General features: G+C 51.1%; 1 protein-coding gene across 1 annotated transcript; it reads right to left on the reverse strand.

Moving 5' to 3' along the window:
• Positions 1-986: 986 nt before the first annotated feature.
• Positions 987-20,298, reverse strand: cd82b (CD82 molecule b). The gene is made up of 9 exons (XM_055649798.1): positions 20,144-20,298; positions 10,206-10,283; positions 9,227-9,299; positions 8,364-8,488; positions 8,064-8,138; positions 5,829-5,936; positions 5,058-5,216; positions 4,348-4,431; positions 987-1,594 (listed from the first exon to the last, which is right to left on the reverse strand). Exons 2-9 carry the CDS (start codon positions 10,266-10,268, stop codon positions 1,517-1,519), a joined length of 765 nt encoding a protein of 254 aa, XP_055505773.1. The 5' UTR covers positions 10,269-10,283; positions 20,144-20,298; the 3' UTR covers positions 987-1,516.
• Between the last annotated feature and the right edge of the window lie 1,939 nt (positions 20,299-22,237).

The raw sequence follows: 22,237 nt of genomic DNA on the forward strand, positions 1-22,237 counted from the left end.
GCTCGCTGGTCTCACATAAAACTGCATTGAAAAAGCTCCAGGGGAGGCAGCGATCACGTCTGCCTCACAAGGGGGCGTGTCTTAAGCCCAGTGGAGGGAGAGCGAGTGTCAATTACGTAGGCTCAGCCCATGTAATTGACGCTACCTCACTATCCTTCCACGTTAGCGAGCTTCAGCAACGGCGGCACTGACCAAAGATCATGGAGCAGAACAAGATACGCCACGGGAAGGTAGACTTTGTCGGTACATTAGAAAGTTATTAGATTTTTTTATTTTTCACAATAATAAAGTCATCAATCTTTGTACTTCTGTACATTTTTGTTTAGTTGATGTAAGGCAGGAGTCTCCAAAATATGGCCCACGGGACACATCAGGTCCACCACCTGATTTTTCAAGCTCAGATTTGAGTCGGGGAGCGCGGTGGCCCGGGGCTGCTCTTAGTGTTGTTACCGGTTAGATCCCTCGAATTGTCAGAGCCGAGACACCACTGGGCCGCCGTGAAGAAGGGTGCAATGGTGCGGTGGGGGGGGTTCGGCGGCGGTCAGAATGGGACGGCTGCGGGTTATAACGTGCCATCGTTCCTCTCTCCCTTCTTTCTCTCTCCCCATTCTCTCTCTCCTCACTCTCTCCCCATTCCCTCTCTCTCTCTCTTTCTCTCTCTCTCCCTTATCTCTCCTCTCTCTCTCCCCTCCCCCTATCTCTCTCTCATTCCCTTCTCTCTCTCTCTCTCTCCCCCTCCCTTCTCCATCCCTCCCTCCCAGCCACAGCTCCACCCCTCTCCTCAGGGAGACGCGATGATCAATACAGGGAGGGCCGAGCCACTGATACTAACCAGTGCCTCCCCAGCCATTGGCCTCACCGCACATCACTGTTACACACCCATCACATGCAGAGATCACCAGCCTGCCCCACACACTATTGGCATGGGAGAGCCTCCTAACACCCACAACACAACCCTTGAGATGCAAATGAACATCTGTACACACTTGTTTTCTCAAATGTATTTATTGAGGCTGGATGACAGACAATGAAAACTCCTGGACAGGTTTTAGACAAATGATTCAAGATGCATTATAAAAAAAACTGGTAGAAAACTTTGAAGATTTACAGGTGCGATTTGCCGAGCCTTCTGTAGGCTGCAGGAGAGAGCGAGAACATCGGTTCCACACAACTGGAAGCTCGGACAAAGGCACATTCCATCATTCCTGCCCCAACGTTTAATATAGAGACTTGGTAATAATGATCACATGCATGCTTGAATCTTTATAACTATTGTTCCCTTACAAACATACCATGCTAAAAGTTCTCTAAAGTAGAAAACATTATCTTTACAAAATAGACACTGATCAACAGTTTTAATGATAGTACTAAAGTGCTGAAGTATACAAGCTAAAGTTAACAAGCAGTGAAGCAAATACAAAGGCTGAACAATCAAATCCTGTGTGTGTTGGTTAGTCACTGATTTGTCGTACACACTAGGTGAGCCACGGCAGAGTTCCCGAGTACCTGGTATACCTCAGAACCGCGGCACCTTGCTATAGTCCTCTTGCTCCACATTCTTACACAGACACATCGATAAAACCATCCCCAGCACCTGCAAACACAGGAGGTATTTCATTTTAACAAGAGAAATGCTGCATTTCCACGGTGGTTCGTTACACATCTCCGAGGGGACTCGTACAATTAAAAAATCTCAGTCGCGGTAACTTGGGTAAATGTAATGGTCATCATACACGTCGCGCACAAGAGCAACATGTTGATTGCTGTTTCTGCCTTTTGAAATCTCGTTGGTGATATCAATGAAAAATGATTTTAAAAAGCACCGTGTCACAGGTTATGTAATTATTATATTAACCAGTTATGTCATTCACTAATGTCAGATCCATTCTTGTAACAGGTTTAGGTAATAGTCCCATAACAGAGCAGCACTGGAAATAGGTTAGCTGATGGTCCCAATGTACCAACAACTGACAGAGGCTACCTTGTCTTTGGATGCTGTGGGTTGGAAAGGGCAGTTCCTTCAGGAAGGGTAAGCTGTGACTGCAAGAATCTATTGATGGACCACAGTTGTAGTGATTGATGGGACTGGGACACCAATATACAGCCGGTAGTGAGCGAGGTTCAAGTGGCGTTGGATGAAGAGTGTGTGCTGGTGGGTACATCAGTGGCCCACAACCCTGGGCACAGCCTGGTGTGTGGGCGACCACAGCTAGAACACGTAGCTGGGGTCCAGGGAAGCAAGAATTGGGTTCTGTGCTTGCTGCGGGGATGACACCTGCACAGGTATCTGAGATGGCTGGTACCTGACTGAGGGAAGGACAGAGATGAGGCACATAAAGAGATGGAACTGAGTGGCAGGGCCTCCCCTTGGGCAGGGGCATCAGTGAAGACATCAGCTTCCCGATCCTGACCATCGCATGGTCCTCCCGGGACGGCCAGCTGTTCTACTGAGAAGAGTGGCAGGAGAGCGGGAAGCAGCAACTCCCATTCATCTGCCCTTTGAGGGGAAACCTCTCCCTCCTGTCGCCCTTCACCATCTCTCACTCCTGTTGTTCCCCTCTCTCGCAATCCCCCTGCCTCTCTCCCCCGTACTACATGACCACGTGGGAGTAGGAAGCCACTCAAACCCTCCATTCAATGGGGTCCTGACTGACCTACAACTCCAGTGTCGTTTCACCCCCGATTGGAAATCAACCCTCACAGCCTTAAATATATCCAAGGTCTCTGCCCTTAACTCTCTGTGACTTGGAACGGCAAAGACTCATGATCCTCCAACAGAAATCATTCTTCCTCCTCGTGGTCTCAACCTAAGGTTTCTCCCGTATTCATAGACCGTGCCCCATGGTCCTGGCCTCTCCTACAAATGGAAAAACCCCCCAAAAAAATCATACATGTTTCAATAATGCCACCTCTCATTCTTCTAAACTCAATGTTAGAGTGCCACCTGCTTGGTCTTTACTTTTCATATCATGTCCTGACTTCCAGGGATCATCCTGGGGAACCTTCTCTCAGCTACCTTCTCTCCTTCAACAGCCAGAACTAAAATTGTTCACGATACTCTCCACGTGGTCCCCCTTCGCCCTGTCAGGTGCAGTAACATTTCTCTACAATTATAGCCTGATTCCCTTGGAATAAGGGCCAACTCTCCACGAGTCCTGCCCCATGCCCCCGCATGTGTGTTTCATGCATGGGACCCCAAATCCCTTAGTGGTGCAGCTTTCTGAATCCCGCACCAGTGAACGACACAATGGTGAAGCAGGTAGTGCCGCTGCTCACAGCCCCAGGGACCCGGGTTCATTGCCAGCCTCAGGTGTTGTCTCTGTGGAGTTTCCATGTTGTTCTCATGACTGTGCGGGATTTCCCAGAGAGCTCCAGTTTCCTCCCATATCCCAAAGGAGTGTGGATTGGTAGATTGATTGGCCGCTGGAAGTGATCCCCAGTGTGTAGGTGACGCGGAGAATTGTGGGGGAAGTGAGCACAGGTTACAGTGAACACTGGTGGGAATGGGACGCGTGATGTGTGGCACAGGCTTGATGGGCTGAAAGAATTTCTTCTGTGCTGCAAAGAAATCTGGAAAATGAAGATTTATGTGTGACTCTACTCTTTTGTTCTCCCTTCCATATTGAACTATTTCTCACTTTCCCCCCTTATACTCCATTAACAAATCACTTGCCCAATCCCTTACATCAAACTCTCTCTGAAAACTCTTTACCCGTCCCAGCTTGCCTTTCTACCTACATTTACGCCATTTGTAAACGAGACTACAGTACATTCGCCGTTTTCGAGTGATTACACCGTTGATTCCTGTGCTACCAGTTCCCAGCTGCCAACCCATAACCCAACCCCTACTCGCTGCACTCTGCCTTACAGCCCACCCTCCTCCTCTCCTTCACCCTCTTCTCCCTCACTTTCCCCTCCATTTTCTTCTCCCCACTCTCTCAACTTCCCCACTACATCTGTCTCACCTTCCCACGGCCCCTCTCCCCTCCTTTGCCTCCCTCCTCTCCCCTCCCCTTGCCCCCCCTCCCCGTTTAACACACTAACCATTGCTGGAAGGTGCTGTGCCCGTGCTAGCCGCGTGCGATGTTCACTGTCGCTGGGGGCAGTAGCTCTGGCGTTTCCCTGGCCCCCACATGGGCCTTCGAGTGACAGGGTAATGCACAGCACATGTCTGTAAATTCCCTTCCTCGGCTGATTTTAATAAAACAACCCACAACAGAGGGGCTGCCTGTGCGTGTCTCATTAGCGTGTTTATTTGTGCATTCTGCACGCTGGGTGTAGGGGTAAGATTGCCCGAGCGGAGGGAGGCAGGGAGGGAGGGGGGAGGGGACTGGGCCTGCTGCCTACCTCGATCACAGCCACTCCAATGCACACGCCAAAGATGAGGCCGAGGTTACTGTACAGCCACGTCTCCACACTGGCAACACAGCCCTGGGGACAAACACAGAGGGCAAAGCTGGTACTGGAGATGGTATTGATCACCCTGTCATCCACCCACTGCCCTTCCCCCCCACCCCCCATTCCCACCCCTATCCCCAGAGCCCCCTGGGTAGCCCCAGAGGTGGGCCAGCAGGTACCAACACGAGACTCTCCCTCCACCTGGGCATTGAGCCCACAGCTGCTACAGTTCATCCACTGGCCCACTCTGGCAGCACCTCCCACACTGGGGGGAAGTTGGGTTTGGGGGGGGGGGGGGGGGGGGGGGGGTGGTCCTGGTGGGGTGGTCCAGGAGGAGTTGGTGTCAGTCAGGGGGGGGGGGGGGGGAAGGGGGGGGGGTAGTCAGGGTGGTCCCGGCAGGGTGGTCCCGGCAGGGTGGTCCGCTCCGCCCTCCCACCTGAGCCGGGAAGTACCGCTCCGTCCACAGGCTGCCCTGGGCCGAGGTTGAATCCCGTCCTCGGGCGTTACTCTCCCCCACACCACTCGCTGTCTCCCCCCCCCCCACCCGCCACACCCCCCTGATCAGGACCCCAGGTCTATCAGGCGGAGCGTGTGAGCCCCCCGCCCCCCCTGTCCCCTGAGCCCGTGGCCGGGAGGAGGAGAGGAATGTCTTCACTCACACTGCTATACGGGGCCACCCCCTCACAGAAGCCAGTCTCAGGCATGGTGTCGTTCTCCCTCCTCTGGTGGCAGGAGCAGGGGTAGAGCAGCACCGAGCTGTTCTTTATAATCAGGTTGTCCGTCCAGTTGGAAGGACCTTTCCAGCCACAGCACTTCATCTAAGGGTGAGAAACACAACGGGTGAAGCAATGACCAATGCCCCTTGGCCTGGCCTGGCAATAGTTCACTTGCAACTCCTTGGAGCAAGGATTAAAGTCAACACACAGCACAGGTCATAAATCAGAGGAGTTGTCGCAGCAACGTGTGGGTAAAGGATTAAAAATCTCCTTACAGGAGAAGGTTAAAATGGCAACATTGGGGATATTTCAATGGCAAGTCAGTGTGGGGTTAAGGAAGGAACTGCAGATGCTGGTTTACACACAAAATAGACACAAATTGCTGGAGTAACTCAGCGGGTCAGGCAGCATCTCCGGAGAGAAGTCACAGGTGATGTTATGGGTCGAACACCTTCTTCAGACTCTCAGTCCGCGGTTACTCCAGGACACACACACTGCTCCTATCACATGGCTTCATGAACATTAATGTCAATTTTGTGTCCCAATCCCAGCCACTGCAGTGATTTGTATCCCAGGGTTCCAGCGTTCTTGTTCTCTCATCACCCTCATTTACGCCTCCCATCAGTTGAGGATCAGTGTTCACCTGCTTGTCTGTGACGGGCTCTAGGCTGGTGTAGCCCCCGCCCCTGCCTGTGGAGATCCTCTCCCACTCACCGTCCTCTGGATGTAGTCCCACGTGGCCCCAAAGCTTTTCTCCTGGCTCTCTGGAGAGTCGTAGTTCACGATCAAGTGATGAATCGCTTCAGCTATTTCAGCCTTGAGCTGGTGACAAAAAGCGGAGGTTTCAGTGGGACATTAACCCTGTCCAGCCCACGTTTCACCGTCCTGTAGGCGTACAGGAGTTGATGGGCAGAGCTGTGGTAGTGATATCCTGGGAACCCCTGGAGTTGGAGTGTGAGGGGCGAGGGGAGAGTGAGGGACGGGGGGAGTGAGGGACGGGGGAGGAGGGGAGGGGGGGAGAGAGGGGGGGGGGGGGAGAGAGAGGGGCGGGGGGGGGAGAGAGGGGCGGGGGGGGAGAGAGGGGCGGGGGGGGGGAGAGAGGGGCGGGGGGAGGAGAGAGGGGCGGGGGAGAGAGGGGGAAAGAGAAAGAGAGGGAGTGGGGGGGGGGGGAGAGGGGGGGGGGGGGGGGGAGGGAGGGGGGGGGGGGGGGGGGGGGGGGGGGGGAGGGGGGGGGGGGGAGAGAGGGGGGGGGGGGGGGGGGGGGGGGAGGGGGGGGGGAGAGGGGCGGGTGCGGGGGAGGGGGCGGGAGGGGCGGGGGGGGAGAGAGAGAGGGGTGGGGGGGAGAGTGAGGGGCGGGGGGTCATTGATGTGGTGAGGTGGGAGGAGGAGGAGGGAGGGGCAGGTCAGGAAGAGGAGAAGGAGGTGGAGGGGGTGGGACGAGGTAGGGGCAGGGTGGAGGGGTGAGGAATGAGGAGTTGGGACAAGATGGCAGCAGCACTGGTGAGCTCAGGGACATTGAAGCCACGTATAAACCACAGTGGCTGTCTCCCTTCAGCTGGGCAGGAGACAGCGCAGCAGACAGGAAGTGTAGAGGCTGCATTCCTCGCTATGGAAGTTTGCTGAAGGACCAACAGATGGGGAAAGGCTGTTGTGGAAGTAACAATCTTTCCCAGTGAGCTGCCTGGACCCAGCTCTGCTGAGAATGTGGGCTTGGCTCCCGCTTCCCAAAGCTGGGGACGAGCCAGGCCGCTGTGCTGGCAACACTTCCCATCCCCTCTCTCCTCCTCCCCTTCCTTCTCTGCCCCTCCCCTCCCCAACTCCCGTCACCCCCTCTAGCCCTCCCCCTCCCCCCCCTCTACCCCCTGCCCTCTCTCTCTCTCCCCGCCCCCCTCCCTTCTCTCCCCTGTGCCCCCCCACCCCCCTCTGCTCTCCCTGCCCCCCCTCTCTCCCTACATACAGTCAGGCAGCTCAACCATTAAACTATTCCAGGCCACTGTGCCAAGTGGGAGCCACGTTGTCCAAGGTGAACGTATGTTTATTTGTTGGGATCAGGGCCAGCATTTGTGGCCAAAAAAACAGTACGTGCTGCAAACACGCAGCAGGTCAGGCAGCGTCTGTGGAGAGCGTGACAGAGGTAACAATTCCCATGTCAGAACAAGCAAAGTTATGACGTTGTGTGAAATTAACCTTCTACCCTCCCCCCCCTCACTTCCACCCCACCCCACCCCTCTCTCCCCACTGAAGCTGGATGACTTGTTGAGTGTTACCTACGGGGGGGGGGGGTTCTATATTTCAGATTTGCAGCATCTGCAGGTCATTGATCAGCATTGACTGCCCATCCCTTACTGCCCTGAACTGAGGCATTACTTTGACCTTCAAGGGAAAGGCTCAATTGTAATCATGTGTTGTCTTTCTGCTGACTGGTTAGCACGCAACAAAAGCTTTTCACTAACCCCAGTACACGTGACAATAAACTAAACTAAATTGAAGATTTACATGGCAACCCCATGTAAGATTGGGAGATTTCCTCCCTTTAATCAGACGGCGTTTTACACCCTTTGCACAGTTTTGTGGTCATCATCACTACTGACTAATCCTTCCCTCATTCCAGATCATGAATGGGATTTAAACTCCACACAAGCTCTGCTACATTGGATTGGTTCCATGTTCTCCATAACCACCCGATGAGCCATCACCATGCCGACAGAACCTGCCCGTGTGGGGAGTGGAGAGAGCACAGAGGGCCCACCCACACGGAAACACATGTAACACACGTAAACGCACGGCAGTGACACACGGTAACACACGGTACTGCCCCGTCCTGCCTCTCTGTCATCTACACCCCCACCCCTTACCGCCCTGTTTGACAGCTGGTGCGGGCCAGTTGTGCCGTCGCCAGCGAGGATCCGGTGAATCGGCCCTGTGACAGTGAGCGGAGCAGCGACTCACCCCGTCCCTCTGGAGGTAGATCAGGACTCCGGCCGTGATCTGTGCAATCAGGATCAGCAGCAAGCAAGTGAAATACTGTAAAACAAGGACGTCCGTTACAACCAACACGCCCTGCGAGTGTGGGGGGGGAGAGTGTGTGTGGGGGGGGGAGGAGGGTGTGGGGGGGAAGGGGAGGGAGGGTGTGGGGGGGAGGGTGTGGGGGGAGCAGGGTGTGGGGGAGGTGAAGGGGGTGAAGGGGGGGGGGAAGGGGTGAAGGGGGGGGGGGAGAGTGCAGAGAGCTCCGTGACACAGACCACTCACCAATCCCAGGAGACACTTGACCTCGTTGACGGCACCGAGGCAGCCGAGGAACCCCATCAGCATGGTGACGGATCCCACTCCCAGCAGGATGTAGGAGCCCACCCTCAGCGCTGACGAAGACGACTCTACACCGAGACACAGGCTCGTTACCCACCGTCATGGCCAAGGACCCCAGCCAGCAGCCTCACCGTCACCCTGCACCCCTCACACCGTCACCTCCAGGCCAGCGAGAGGTCACACTAGACCTGACAACCTCTCCCTTCCCTGAGGCTGACACCTGAACCTGGGAGAGGTCAGTCCGTGACCCCTGGACCAGAGAGAGGTCAGTCCGTGACCCCTGGACTAGGGAGAGGTCAGTCCGTGACCCCTGGACTAGGGAGAGGTCAGTCCGTGACCCCTGGACCAGAGAGAGGTCAGTCCGTGACCCCTGGACCAGAGAGAGGTCAGTCCGTGACCCCTGGACTAGGGAGAGGTCACTCCCTCAGTGTTTGTACATCCCGCCCCCCCCTCCCCCGTCCCCGCGGTGCTGACTGGATGTCACCGGCCCAAACGACTCCACCCCCTCTGCCGCGCCACCAACGTACTGACCCCCCCCCCCCACCCAGCCCATAACAGCACGCTCCTTCACCCTTACTGTCTTTCATCCCTCCCCACTAATGCTCACCCCCTCACACCCCAACTCCCCTCCCACCCCCACTGTACACCCTTCCCCATCTTGGCTGACACCCAGCCCCCCATCCCCAAAATACCCAACCCCACCCTAGTTTCAAGCCTCACCACTATTCCCCCACTCCCCACCCACCCCACCCCCCTCACCCCTCCCACTCCCCACCCCCACCCTGCTCCCCTACACGGATACTCACGCAGGACAGCGAGGAAGCTGGTGTAGTCGAGGAGGATCCACAACCCAAAGCCCAGGATGACGGCGCCCAGAATCTGTTCACGGAACGGACACGACAGTGAGACCCCCCCAGAGACGCAACCGTCACCGTGGGCAACGGAGAGAGGGTCCCAGCACCGTGGTCCCACCCAGCACCAGGGTCCCACCCAGCACCAAGGTCCCACCCAGCACCAGGGTCCCACCCAACACCAGGGTCCCACCCAGCACCAGGGTCAGGCAGAGAGCATTGACAACACTGTTACTGAGAGGGGAGCCCTGGAACAAATAGACGGAACCCTCGAACGGCCCGGACAGTCCCCTTGCCCGGTCCCCAGCCCATTAGATAGGACTTTGCCTTCCATCACAGTGAGGAGGAGATTCACTGTGGGATGTTTGTGTACATTGTGTTGGTGTGTGTCTTGGTCCACTTTTTCTTGTATGGCTGCAGAAACCAAATTTCGTTTGAACCTCATGTGAGGTTCAAATGACAAATAAATGGTATTGTATTGTATTAGAGTTGCTACCTCACAACGCCAGAGACACGGGTTCAATCCCAACCACGGGTGCTGTCTGTACGGAGTTTGCACGTCCGCACCATGAACTGTGCGGGCTTTCTCAGGGATCTCCGGTTTCCACCCACACTCCTACAGCTTTGTAGGTTAATTAGCTTCGGAAAAATTGTAAATTGTCCCTAGTGTGTGTAGGATAGTGTTAGTGTGCCGGGTTCCCTGGTCTGTGCGGACTCGGTGGGCTGAAGGGCCTATTTCTGTGCTGTATAACTAAATTAAACTAGACTAATTAAAGAGGCTTTCAGATAGTCACATGGACAGGCAGGGCGGGATATGGATTAGTTTAAATTGGTCTTGTGGTCAATGCACACGTCAGGGGTCGAAGGGCCTGTTCCTGTGCTATCCCGTTCTACACTGGTGAACAATGCCTGCAGATATAAATCATATACTCACAAAGAAGAGCAGGTTGAAGAGGAAGAGGAAGTACTTGGTGGCTTTAATGCAGCCTTTCCCCATGGTTCAGCCTGTGTTCTGTGGAAAGAGAAACAGCGGCAGTTATTGCAGGGCGAGGTCAATGGCCACGGTTTGCAGCGTGTGTCACTGGGCAGTGACCCAGTGTTGGGCAAGCGGGGCCAGGGAGGGTGCAGGGAGCAGCACACCGGCCAAATGGGAACAGGGGGCGCGGGGGAGAGAGGGAGAGGGGGGGGGGGGGGGGAAGAGGGGGGAGGGTGAGGGAGGGGGGGAGAGGGAAGGGAGGGGGAGAGGGGGGGGGGGGGGGGGGGGGGGGGGGAGAGGGGGGGGGGGGCGAGGGGGGGAGCGAGGGGGGGAGCGAGAGGGGGGAGAGAGGGGGGGAGGAGAGCGAGGGGGGGAGAGAGCGAGAGGAGGGGGGGGGGGGAGAGGGGAGGGGGGGAGAGCGAGGGGGGGGGGAGCGGTCAATGAGTGAAAGGGGATTTGACGAGTATGTTGCAGGGATTTGAGGAAGGGGGGGCTGGGACTGATGGGACTAATACTATGCGGGTTAGTGCGATCATAAAGGGCTGAATGGCCATCTTCTGTATCGTATTTCAACATTCTCAGTGCCAGTGTTACCCAGGGATTCCCGACATCCACACTTTTACAATCAGAATCCAAACAATGTTACAATTCGAAACTGGAGTTAGGACAGAGAAACCGGACATTGGTCGCTAAATCTTACAGTTGTCCTTGGTCTTTACGTGACGTTTGCAGCCCACGACTGGGTGACCCACTGCAACACATTCATGGCATCGGGAGACTGGGATGCTGCTTGGAGCCCTTGCCCTTCGATGTAGGGTGCGTGAGCTTCACACCTTCACACTTCCTTATCTATCTCCCTTCCCCCCCTAAAGTCAGTCTGAAGAAGGGTCTCGACCCGAAACGTCACCCATTCCTTCTCTCCAGAGATGCTGCCTGTCCCACTGAATTACTCCAACATTTTGTATCTATCTTTGGTTTAAACCAGCATCTGTAGTTCCTTCCTACACCCTGTGGTGTCCCTGGCCTGGGGATGCGGGCTGAGCCGGGCTGCTCGGTGGGGTGAGCAGTGATGCAGGGGCTGTCAGCAACGTGTTGAGAAGTTTCAGAACGATTTCTCGTGGCCTCACTGTGCCAGTGAATACATGGGAGCCAGCGGGGCTTGTCAACATTGTAATGTATATTTACAATGTTATCCCACTTTTTATGCCTGATGAGAGGGAATCTTATTGAAACATATAAGATTATTAAGGGATTGGACATGCTAGAGGCAGGAAACATGGTCCCAATGTTGGGGGACTCCAGAACCAGGGGCCACAGTTTAAGAATGAGGGGTAGGCCATTTAGAATGGAGACGAGGAAAAACTTTTTCACCCAGAGAGTTGTAAATCTGTGGAATTCTCTGCCACAGGAGGCAGTGGAGGCCAATTCTCTGGATGCTTTCAAAAGAGAGTTAGATAGAGCTCTTAAAGATAGCGGAGTCAAGGGATATGGGGAGAAGGCAGGAATGGGATGCTGATTGTGGATGATCAACCATGATCACAGTGAATGGCGGTGCTGGCTCGAAGGGCCGAATGGCCTGTTCCTGCACCTATTGTCTATTGACCTGATCTCAGTACTCCCAGCCTGTTAAAGGTAACAAACATTGCTGCTCCAGCCGCTCAGTGCAGCTGGAACAGTCCACACCCACTCACATTGGCAAGGATCTCCAAACACTCTTCCTCGCTTCATCTGTGCAGCTTCACATTCCCCACGGCTCCAGTACTCCCTCCCCTCCTGCTCCAAAACCAGGTGGGGTCCAGGGGAATGTTGTAGAGCAGAGGGATCTAGGAGTGCATGTACACACTTCCCTGAAAGTGGCATCAGATAGTGGTAACCGTGGCTTTTTGTTTTGTATTGGCCTTCATCAGTTGGGGTATTGAATAGAAGTTGGGGAGTGTTGCTACAGTCAGTCGTACAAGATGGTGGTGAAGCTGCTTTTGTCGTGCGATTTGGACCATTTGAGTGTTGTGTACAGTTTGGGTCACCCTGCTATAGGAAGGAAGTCATTAAGCTGGAAAGAGAACGGAGAAGACTTCCGAGGATGTTATCATGACCTGAGGGCCTGAGTGATAAGGTTGGGCAAAGCTGGGACTTCATTCCTTGGAGCAGCAGAAGGCTAAGAGGTGATCCAATAGAACAACAAAATCATGAGGAGAACTGATAGGGTGAATGCACAATCTTTTACCCAGAGCAGGGGAATCAAGAACTAGAGGACATAGGTTTACAGTGAGAGGGGAAAGATTTAATAGGAACCTGAGCGACAACCTTTTCACACAAAGGGCGGTGGGCAATTGGAATGAGCTGCCAGAGGAGGTAGTTCTGGCAAATACTATAAAAACATTCTAAAGACATTTGGGCAGGTACATGGATAGGAAAGGTGTAGGTGGATATGGCCCAAATGCAGGCAGGTGGGACTAGTTTAGATGGGGCACCTTGGTCTGGGAGGAAGGGCCTGCTTCCACACTGACCGACTAACTGCCAGCTCACCCTGGGACCACCTCTCCGCCCCCTCCTCCCGTAACCCTGTAACTGAGAGGACAAACACACTCACACCTTCACCCACGGCCCCTGCATCCAGCAACTGCTCCACCAACAACTCACATGCCCATATCTCCCCCTCCGACAGCCCCTCTGAAGTCAGAGCTGCCTCGGAATTACACAGGACAGTCCGGACACAATCCCAGATTCCACATCCCAAATCCCAGCACAAAGTGGACAAGCCTGTGGCAGACCGGAGGGATCAACCACACAGAACTAGGCCTGGGATGATCCATCGGGATGATGCCGGAGTAGGGGACAAACACAACAAGGCCTGGGATAATCCGTGGGCTAATCCGGCACATGGCACACAGATGGGACGATGATTGGCTGGATAGCAAGGAACAAAAGCTTTTCACTGTACCTCAGTACAACAAACTAAACTGCCTGGCAGTGGAAACAAAGCGTTGAAGCAGGCAGTACGGTCAGGAGAAGAGGTGCAGCCGGGAGGGGGAGCGGAGGAGGCGAGACGCAGCATGGAGGGCAGGCACTGCTGGGTGGAGGAGTGGGAAACAGTAGGAAGACCTGCGATTCTCCACACCAGGGAGCAGGACGATGCGGAATAACCAGGCAGCAAGGCAGCGGGCAGAGCAGACTCGAGCAACAGGAAGAGTGTGTTTATGGCGCAGTGAATTATATCGGTCAAAGGTCGTGAGGCAGGAAGTGTACAAGGCAGAGTGCGACAGCTGCCTACACTCAGATAAAGTCGCTCAAGTGCAGATCAGAATGACTAAACACCGGGTGTGACCAAACCACACTCTCCCCCCTGTGACAGAGGCACAGAGGCTGTCACCCTAGTGGACTGGGGCTCCCTTTACACAAATATACTCTGACAGCACGTACATCACCAAAACCACAAGCACCTGATCCTTGGATTAATCCACGCACCTCAATAACTTCTCCCAAGAAGTGAAGGATTAGTGTCTGGGACCCGTGTAAGATGTCCTTTTCTGTGTCTCGTGCACCCCAGGCACCTCACTCCCATGTTCCGACCTCCATGACCTCTCTGCATCCTGCTGCCGTTCTTCTCTCCGCAGGCAACTCGGCTCTCATTTAATTTGGACCATTCTTCGTAACCTTTCTTCGTCAGCCTTTCGTGAAAGGCTTGGATAGAATGGATGTGGAGAGGATTTTCCACTAGTGGGAGAGTCTAGGTGGTAGCCTCAGCATTAAAGGATGTTCCATTAGGAAGGAGATGAAGAGGAATTTCTTTAGTCAGAGGGTGGTGAATCTATGGAATTCTTTGCCACAGACGGTTGTGGAGGCAGTCAGTGGATATTTTTAAGGCATAGATAGATTCTTTATTAGTACAGGTGCCAGGGATTATGGGTAGAAGGCAGGAGAATGGGGTTAGGAGGGAGAGATAGATTTGCCATGATTGAATGGCGGAGTAGACTTGATGGGCCGAATGGCCTAATTCCGCTCCTATCACTTATGGTAACCTATCGCCGTTGTTAATGTTTCTCCAAAGCCGCAGTTATTCATTGCCAATTGCAATGGCCGCTGTCACTCCCATCTCTGCCTCATTGAACAGTGTTGGGCCTGTATTCATCACACAGGAGACTTCCTGGTACATACACACTGTTCACTAAGGTCCATCTTAACAAGTCTCTCCCTGTGAGAAATGATCATAGGTCAGTTACTGTAGTGGTGAATGTGGAAAGTGGGTGCATCCTCAAACCCACTGCTTTCCATCAGAGCCGATATGAGAGTACGTGATCCTATATTTGTGCATCTTTAAGAGTCAAACACTTGTTTTCAGTAAAGGGGGGATCTGTGGAGCCTGTAACAGGCCCATGGTTGAGATGGGAGTGGGGAAGACATTCCTTAGCCCAGTAGATGGTGAATCATTGGACTGTGGAGGCTCAGTTCCATACTCAAGACGGCAATCGATGGACGTTTGGACACGCAGCGGATAGAGGGAGACGGATTCAGTAAATTGTCCCTAGTGTGTGTGGGACAGAAGTGGTGTTCGGCTGATTGCTGGTCGGCACGGACAAGGTGGGCTGAAGGGCCTGTTTCAAAGTTGTATCTCTAAACTAACCTAAAGAGACTAGTCATCTGGGGGAGGCTTTGAAGCAGGGCAGAAAGTTGCAGGATGTCACACAATAGCACAAAGAGTGGACGCTAGGGGGCACAATACTCTCTCAAGCACTGTGAGAGGTGTGGACAATTTAATGAGGTTGCCTCTCATTCTTCTACATGACTGTATACAGTGTAGACTGTATAGACCACTTAATATCTCCTCACCTGCCCAGGAGACAAACCAGTGAACATTTCAAAGCAACTCCCCTATTTCAGGTGTATCATTCGTTCAATGGAGAGGCTGGAGTAGTCCTCAATGGTGCAGGTGCAGTCTCGCAGAACCCTAGGTAATTGACTCATGATCTGGTACGACAACTCCAATATGCAGGAAAGCAAGAGGCTATAGAGAGTGTGGACTCGCTGCCCATCACGGGCACAGCTCTCCGCACCATCAAACCCAGCTACAGTACACACTGCCTCAAGGCGGCGGCATCTATCGTCAATGATCCCCACCATCTGGGCCAGTATTACCATAAGGCAGTAGGTACAGAAGCCTTAAGTCCCACACCACCAGATTCAGGAACAGCAATTTTCCTACAACCATTGGCCTTTCGAACCAACCTGCTCAACCTCAATCTTGCATCAGCAACTAAACACTACAGACCACCTCTTGCACTATAATAGACGTTTTCCAATTGTGTTTTGCAATAATGTCTTACTTTTGTAGTCTTTTTCTTTTCACTATCTTGAGGAATTTATGTGTAAATTATGTAAAAGTAGTTTTGTGTGTTGCCTGTCCATTTGCCCGTGATGCTGCTGCATATGACACTAAACACTACCACCCGAGAAAGATGCATCTACTCTTTACCTCAAATCCATTTGCAATAACAGCATACCCTTTGCCTTCCTAATTGCATGTTGTATCTCTGTGTCAACTTGCAGTGACTCATGTACAAGGACACCCAGGTACAGTGCCATCCATAATGTTTGGGACAAAGACCCATCATTCATTTATTTGCCTCTGCACTCCACAATTTGAGATATATAATAGAAAATATCATCTGTGATTAAAGTGCACATTGTCAGATTTTAAAAAAGGACATTTTTATACGTTTTGGTTTCACCATGTAGAAATTACAGCTGTGTTTATACATAGTCCCCCCATTTCAGGGCACCATAATATTTGGGACACATGACTTCACAGGTGTTTGTAATTGCTCAGGTGTGTTTAATTGCCTCCTTAATGCTGGTATAAGAGAGCTCTCAGCACCTAATCTTTCCTCCAGTCTTTCCATCACCTTTGGAAACTTTTATTGCTGTTTATCAACATAAGGACCAAAGTTGTGCCAATGAAAGACAAAGAAGCCATTATGAGTGAGAAACAAGAATATAACTGTTAGAGACATCAGCCAAACCTTAGGCTTATTAAAATCAACTGTTTGGAACATCATTAAGAAGAAAGAGCACTGGTGGGCTTACTGATCGCAAAGGGACTGGAAGGCTAAGGAAGACCTCCACAGCTGATGACAAAATAATTCTCTCTATAAGAAAGAAAAATCCCCAAACATCTGTCCGACAGATCAGAAACACTCTTCAGGAGTCAGGTGTAGATTTGTCAATGACCACTGTCTGCAGAAGACTTCATGAACAGAAATACAGAGGCTACACTGCAAGATACAAACCACTAGTTAGGTACAAAAATAGGATGGCCAGGTTACAGTTTGCCAAGAAGTATTAAAAGAGCAATCAAAGTTCTGGTAAAAGGTTTTGTGGACAGATGAGACGAAGATTAATATATCAGAGTGATGGCAAGAGCAAAGTATGGAGGAGAGAAGGAACTGCCCAAGATCCAAAGCATACCACTTCATCTGTGAAACACGGTGGTGGGTGTGTTATTGCCAGGGCATGTATGGCTGCTGAAGGTACTGGCTCACTTATCTTCATTGATGAAACAACTGCTGATGGTAGTAGCATAATGAATTCTGAAGTGTATAGACACATCCTATCTGCTCAAGTTCAAACAAATACCTCAAAATTCATTGGCCGGTGGTTCATCCTACAGCAAACAATGATCACAAACATACTGCTAAAGCAACAAAGGAGTTTTTCACAGCTAAAAAATTGTAAATTCTTGAGTGGCCAAGTCAATCACCCGTTCTGAACCCAATTGAGCATGCCTGTTATATGCTGAAGAGAAAACTGAAGGGGACTAGCCCCCAAAACAAGCATAAGCTAAAGATGGCTGCAATACAGGCCGGGCAGAGCATCACCAGAGAAGACACCCAGCAACTGGTGATGTCCATGAATCGCAGACTTCAAGCAGTCATTGCATGCAAAAGATATGCAACAAAACACCAAACATGCCTACTTTCATTTACATGCCATTGCTGTGTCCCAAACATTATGGTGCCCTGAAATAGCGGGACTATGTATAAACACTGCTGTCATCTCTACATGGTGAAACCAAAATGTATAAAAATTGACTTTTTTTAAAATCTGATAGTGTGCACTTTAACAACATGTGATTTTTTTTTTCTATTACAAATCTCAACTTGTGTACAGAAACCACTGTGGCCTGTCAACTGTGGCTGACGAGGGAAGTCAAGGATAGTGTTAAATCCAAGGAAGATGCATATAAATTGGCCAGAAGAAGCAGCAAACCAGAGGACTGGAGAAATTTAGAACTCAACAGAGTTTCTTTAGGGGGGGGGGGGGGGGGGGGGGGGGGGGGGGGGTTGAAAAAAAGCTTGCGGGGAATATTGACTGTAAAAGTTTCTTTAGGTATGTAAAAATGAAAAGATTAGTGAAGGCAATTGTAGGTCCCTTACAGTCAGAGACAGGTGAATTTATATTGGGAAACAAGGAAATGGCAGAAGAGTTAAACAAATACTTTGGTTCTGTCTTCACTGAGGAAGACACAGACAATCTCCCGGAAATACTAGAGGACCAAGGATCTAGTGGAAGAGAGGAAAGGAAGGGAATCCACATTCGTCAGAAAATGGTGTTAGGTAAACTGTTGGGACTGAAGGCAGAAATCATGGATGCATTGGTGATCATTTCCCAATGTTCTCTCGACTCTGGGTCAGTTCCTGTAGACTGGAGAGCAGCCAATGTAACTCCACATTTTAAGAAAGGAGGGAAAGAGAAAGGGAATTATAGACCAGTTAGCCTTACATCGGTAGTGAAGAAGATGCTGGAGTCGATTATTAAAGATGTTATAGCAGTGCATTTGGAAAGCTGTGATGGGATTGGTAAAAGTCAGCATGGATTTATGAAGGGGAAATCATGCTTGACTAATCTTTTGGAATCTTTTTGAGGATGTAACAAGTCGAATGGATAAGGGAGAGAGCTGTGGATGTGGTGTATCTGGACTTTCAAAGAGCCTTTGCAAGTCCCGCACAAGAGATTAGTGTACAAAATTAGAGCACATGGTATTGGGGGTTGGGATTTGACATGCATAGAGAACTGGTTGGCAGACAGGAAGCAAACAGTAGGAATTAACATGTCCTTTTCAGAATGGCAGGCAGTGACTAGTGGGGTGCAAGGCTCGGTGCTGGGATCCCAGTTGTTTACAATAAATATTAACAATTTGGACAAGAGAATTAAATGTAACATTAAGTTTGCAGATGACACAAAGCTGGGTGGCAGTGTGAGCTGCGAGGAGGATGCTATGAGGCTGCAGGGCGACTTGGATCAATTGGGTGAGTCAGCAGAAGCATGGCAGATGCAGTATAATGTGGATAAATGTGAGGCTATTCACTTTGGTAGCAAGAACAGGAAGGCAGATTATTATCTGAATGGTGTCAAATTAGGAGAAGGGGAGGTGCAAACGAGACCTGGGTGTGTTGGACATCAGTCGCTGAAAGTAAGCAGGCAGTGAAGAAAGCTAATGGGATGTTGGCCTTCATTGTGAGAGGATTTGAGTTTAGGAGGTCCTACTGCAGTTGTACAGGCCCCTGACGAGACCACACCTGGAGTATTGTGTGCAATTTGACATCACAGGATGGCAGAACTGACATATTATGAAAGAATGATTCAACTGGCCTTATATTATCTGGAATTTAGGATCTGAGGGGATCTTATAGAAACATATAAAATTTAGAGGATTGGACAGGGTCGATGCAGGAAGAATGTCCTGATATTGGAGGAGTCCAGAACCAGGGGACATATTTTTAGAATAAGGTGTAGGCAATTTAGGACTGAGATGAGGAAAAACATTGTCACCCAGAGAGTTGTGAATCTGTGGAATTCTCTGCCACAGAAGGCAGTGGAGGTCATGTCACTGGATGTTTTCAATTAGAGAGTTAGATATAGTTTGCTCAGAGGACTAAGGGAATCAATGGATATGGGGAAAAAGCAGGAACGGGGTACTAATTTTAGATAATCAGCCATGATCTTATTCAATCTCGAAGGGCCAAATGGCCTATTCCTGCCCCTATTTTCTATGTTTCTGTGTCCTGCCCCAAACAATCTTTTCACTGCTTTCACTGTTCCTCGGTACACATGACAATAAATAAACTCAACTAATAAAGTAAACTTCTAACTCTGTTGTAACAATGTAGCAATCCTAACCCCACGTCAATGCTTTAGTCACCCCGAACATACAGAAATCATGTAGCAATCCTAATCCAAGTGGAACCATAACCCTGACCAAACAAGGTCCAGGTCTGACCTCAAGGCCTGAAGCATCCCCTCACTTAAGAGGAAAACAACAATTCCAGTTGAATCCTCGGATCCAGAGATACCCCAGTAATATACAAATGTTTCACAACGCGAGTTACACATCTAGTGTCGGTGGGTGGGGGTGGACCCAGAACCATTGCAGATTCACCCACCACACTGTAATGTAGACGTTTGATCCCAGGAACACAGTGTATACATGTTCCCAGTGATCCAGGATATCACAATCTGAACCCGATGACCCAGGGATAGCTCTGTTCCCGAAGACACAGCTAACCTGGGATATCTCGGTGTTTTCCCGGTAAGACCCAGATATCTCGGTCTGTTCAGAGTATCCCGAGATATCAGAGTTCGCTAATGGTTTGTCCCAGAGTCCCAGGATATCCCGGTCAGTCCCCAGTGTCCCGGGATATCCCGGTCTGTCCCCGGTAACCCGGGATATCCCTGTCTCAACCCAGTAACCCGGGCTATCGCTGTCTGTTCCAGTGTCCCGGGACACCCCGGTCTGTCTGTCTGTCCTCTGGCAGTTTCGATGCGGTCCCAGTCCTGGCCCTGGCCCCGGAGCCGGAGCAGGGAGAGACGCCGCGGGCGAGGCGAGAAGCGGAGCCACTTACCGGCAGACGGCGGCGGTGACTACGGCGGCCCCTGAACCAGCAGCGCAGAACAGCACTTCCCGTGCGGGGAACAGCACCTGATGCAACGGGGAGGGGAGGGCTGAGGGAGAGGAAGTGAGCGGCAGACTCTGTTAACCCCGACAGCGACACGGAGCAGAGAGAGAGAGAGAGAGCAGACTGGGGGAGAGGAGAGGGGGAGAGAGAGAGGGGGGGTGGAGAGGGAGAGAGAGGGGGTGAGGGAGGAAGGAGAGGAGGGAGAGAGGAGGGAGAGAGGAGGGAGAGAGGAGAGGGGGCGAGAGAGAGGAGAGGGTGGAGAGGGTGAGAAGGAGATACGGAAAAAAGAGGCAGAGTGAAAGATACAGTCACACAGGGAGAGAGACGATGAGAGAGAGACAGAGAGGGAGGCAAGAACAAAGGGAGCAGTGATAGAGGGGAGAGGAACATTAAGCAAAGGGGAAAGCTAGAGAGGCAGAGTGTGTGTGGAGGGACAGAGAAGAATATGAGGGTGAGGCTGGCAAGTGGACGCACTCCTCGTGCCCTGGAATCATAGTTAAACGACACGGAGAGAGCTCCCAATGCCCGACTCTTCCACGCTGACCAAGTTGCCTGAACTGAGCCCATAATCCTCCAAACTTGTCCTATCTATGTAGCTGTCCCAGTGCGTTTTAAATGTTGTAACTGTACCAGCTTGTACCACTTCCTGTGGCAGCTTGTTCCATGTATATATCACCCGATGTGTGAAAATATTGCCTCTCTGGTCCTGTTCAGATCTCTCCCGGCTCACCTTAAACCTGTGCCCGCTTGTTTTGGATTCCTTTACCCTGGGAAAAGACTGGCTATTCACCTCATTCATATCCCTCATCATTCTATTAACCTCAAACCCTAGTAATTACCCTAGTAATTTCCTCATAAATAATTTATAGTTTAATGATATATTTCCTGTACACAGTGCTGCAAACGTGGCCTCACCAACATCTTGTAATGCTGTAACATAATATGTCAACTCTGTTCTCAATAGGGTGATTTCACCAAATGTCAAATGAGCGTAGATCCCCCCTCACGTGACCGAAAAATTTAACTGGAGGACATATGTCACTTCGGTACATGTTAGTGAATGGGGAAACACGCACTTTCACATCCTTTAAAAACATGGAAAACGGCCGATTTGTGAACTGACATTTTCTGTGCTAGTCGGGGTGACCGTGAAACAAAGCGACCTAACTTTTCAGGCAAAAACAAAGATAGAAAGTAAGGTAATTACAAGAGGGAACTGAAGGTGGAAAAACAGCGGAAGTGAACAGCCGACATTTGCCGTGGAGATTTAAAGGTCCAAAATATCGGGAATTATCGCGTTTGCTCGCTGAATTTCATCAAAAGTAAGGCATTATTAACTTACTTTTGATGAAATTCAGCGAGCAAACGCGATAATTCCCGATATTTTGGACCTTTAAATCTCCACAGCAAATGTCGGCTGTTTACTTCCGCTGTTTTTCCACCTTCAGTTCCCTCTTGTAATTACCTTACTTTCTATCTTTGTTTTTGCCTGAAAAGTTAGGTCGCTTTGTTTCATGGTCACCCCAACTAGCACAGAAAATTTCAGCTCAAAAATCGGCCGTTTTCCATGTTTTTAACGGGTGTGAAAGTGCGTGTTTCCCCATTCACTAACATGTACCGAAGTGACATATGTCCTCCAGTTAAATTTTTCGATCACGTGAGGGGGGATCTACGCTCATTTGACATTTGGTGAAATCACCCTATACCCAGACTGATGAAGGCAAGTGTGCCAAAAAACCATCTTCCCATCCTGTCTTCCTGTATTGACACTTCCATGGAACTATGTACCTGCACCCCTGGGTCTCTTTGTTCTATAACGCTTCACAGGACCTTAGCGTTTACAGTGTAGTCCTGGCCTGATTTCTCTTACATACATGCAGTACCACACATTTATTTGACTTAAAATCTATCTGCATTTCCTCAGCTCATTGCCCTATTGATAACAATCTTGAGGTAGTCTTAGACAACCTTCTTCACTGTCACCAAATTTAGTGCGATCCACAGCCTTACTAACCATGCCACCGACATTCACATCCAAAT

This window comes from Leucoraja erinacea, chromosome 18 (assembly GCF_028641065.1).
Source record: "Leucoraja erinacea ecotype New England chromosome 18, Leri_hhj_1, whole genome shotgun sequence".
In the NCBI taxonomy this organism is placed as follows: domain Eukaryota; kingdom Metazoa; phylum Chordata; class Chondrichthyes; order Rajiformes; family Rajidae; genus Leucoraja; species Leucoraja erinaceus.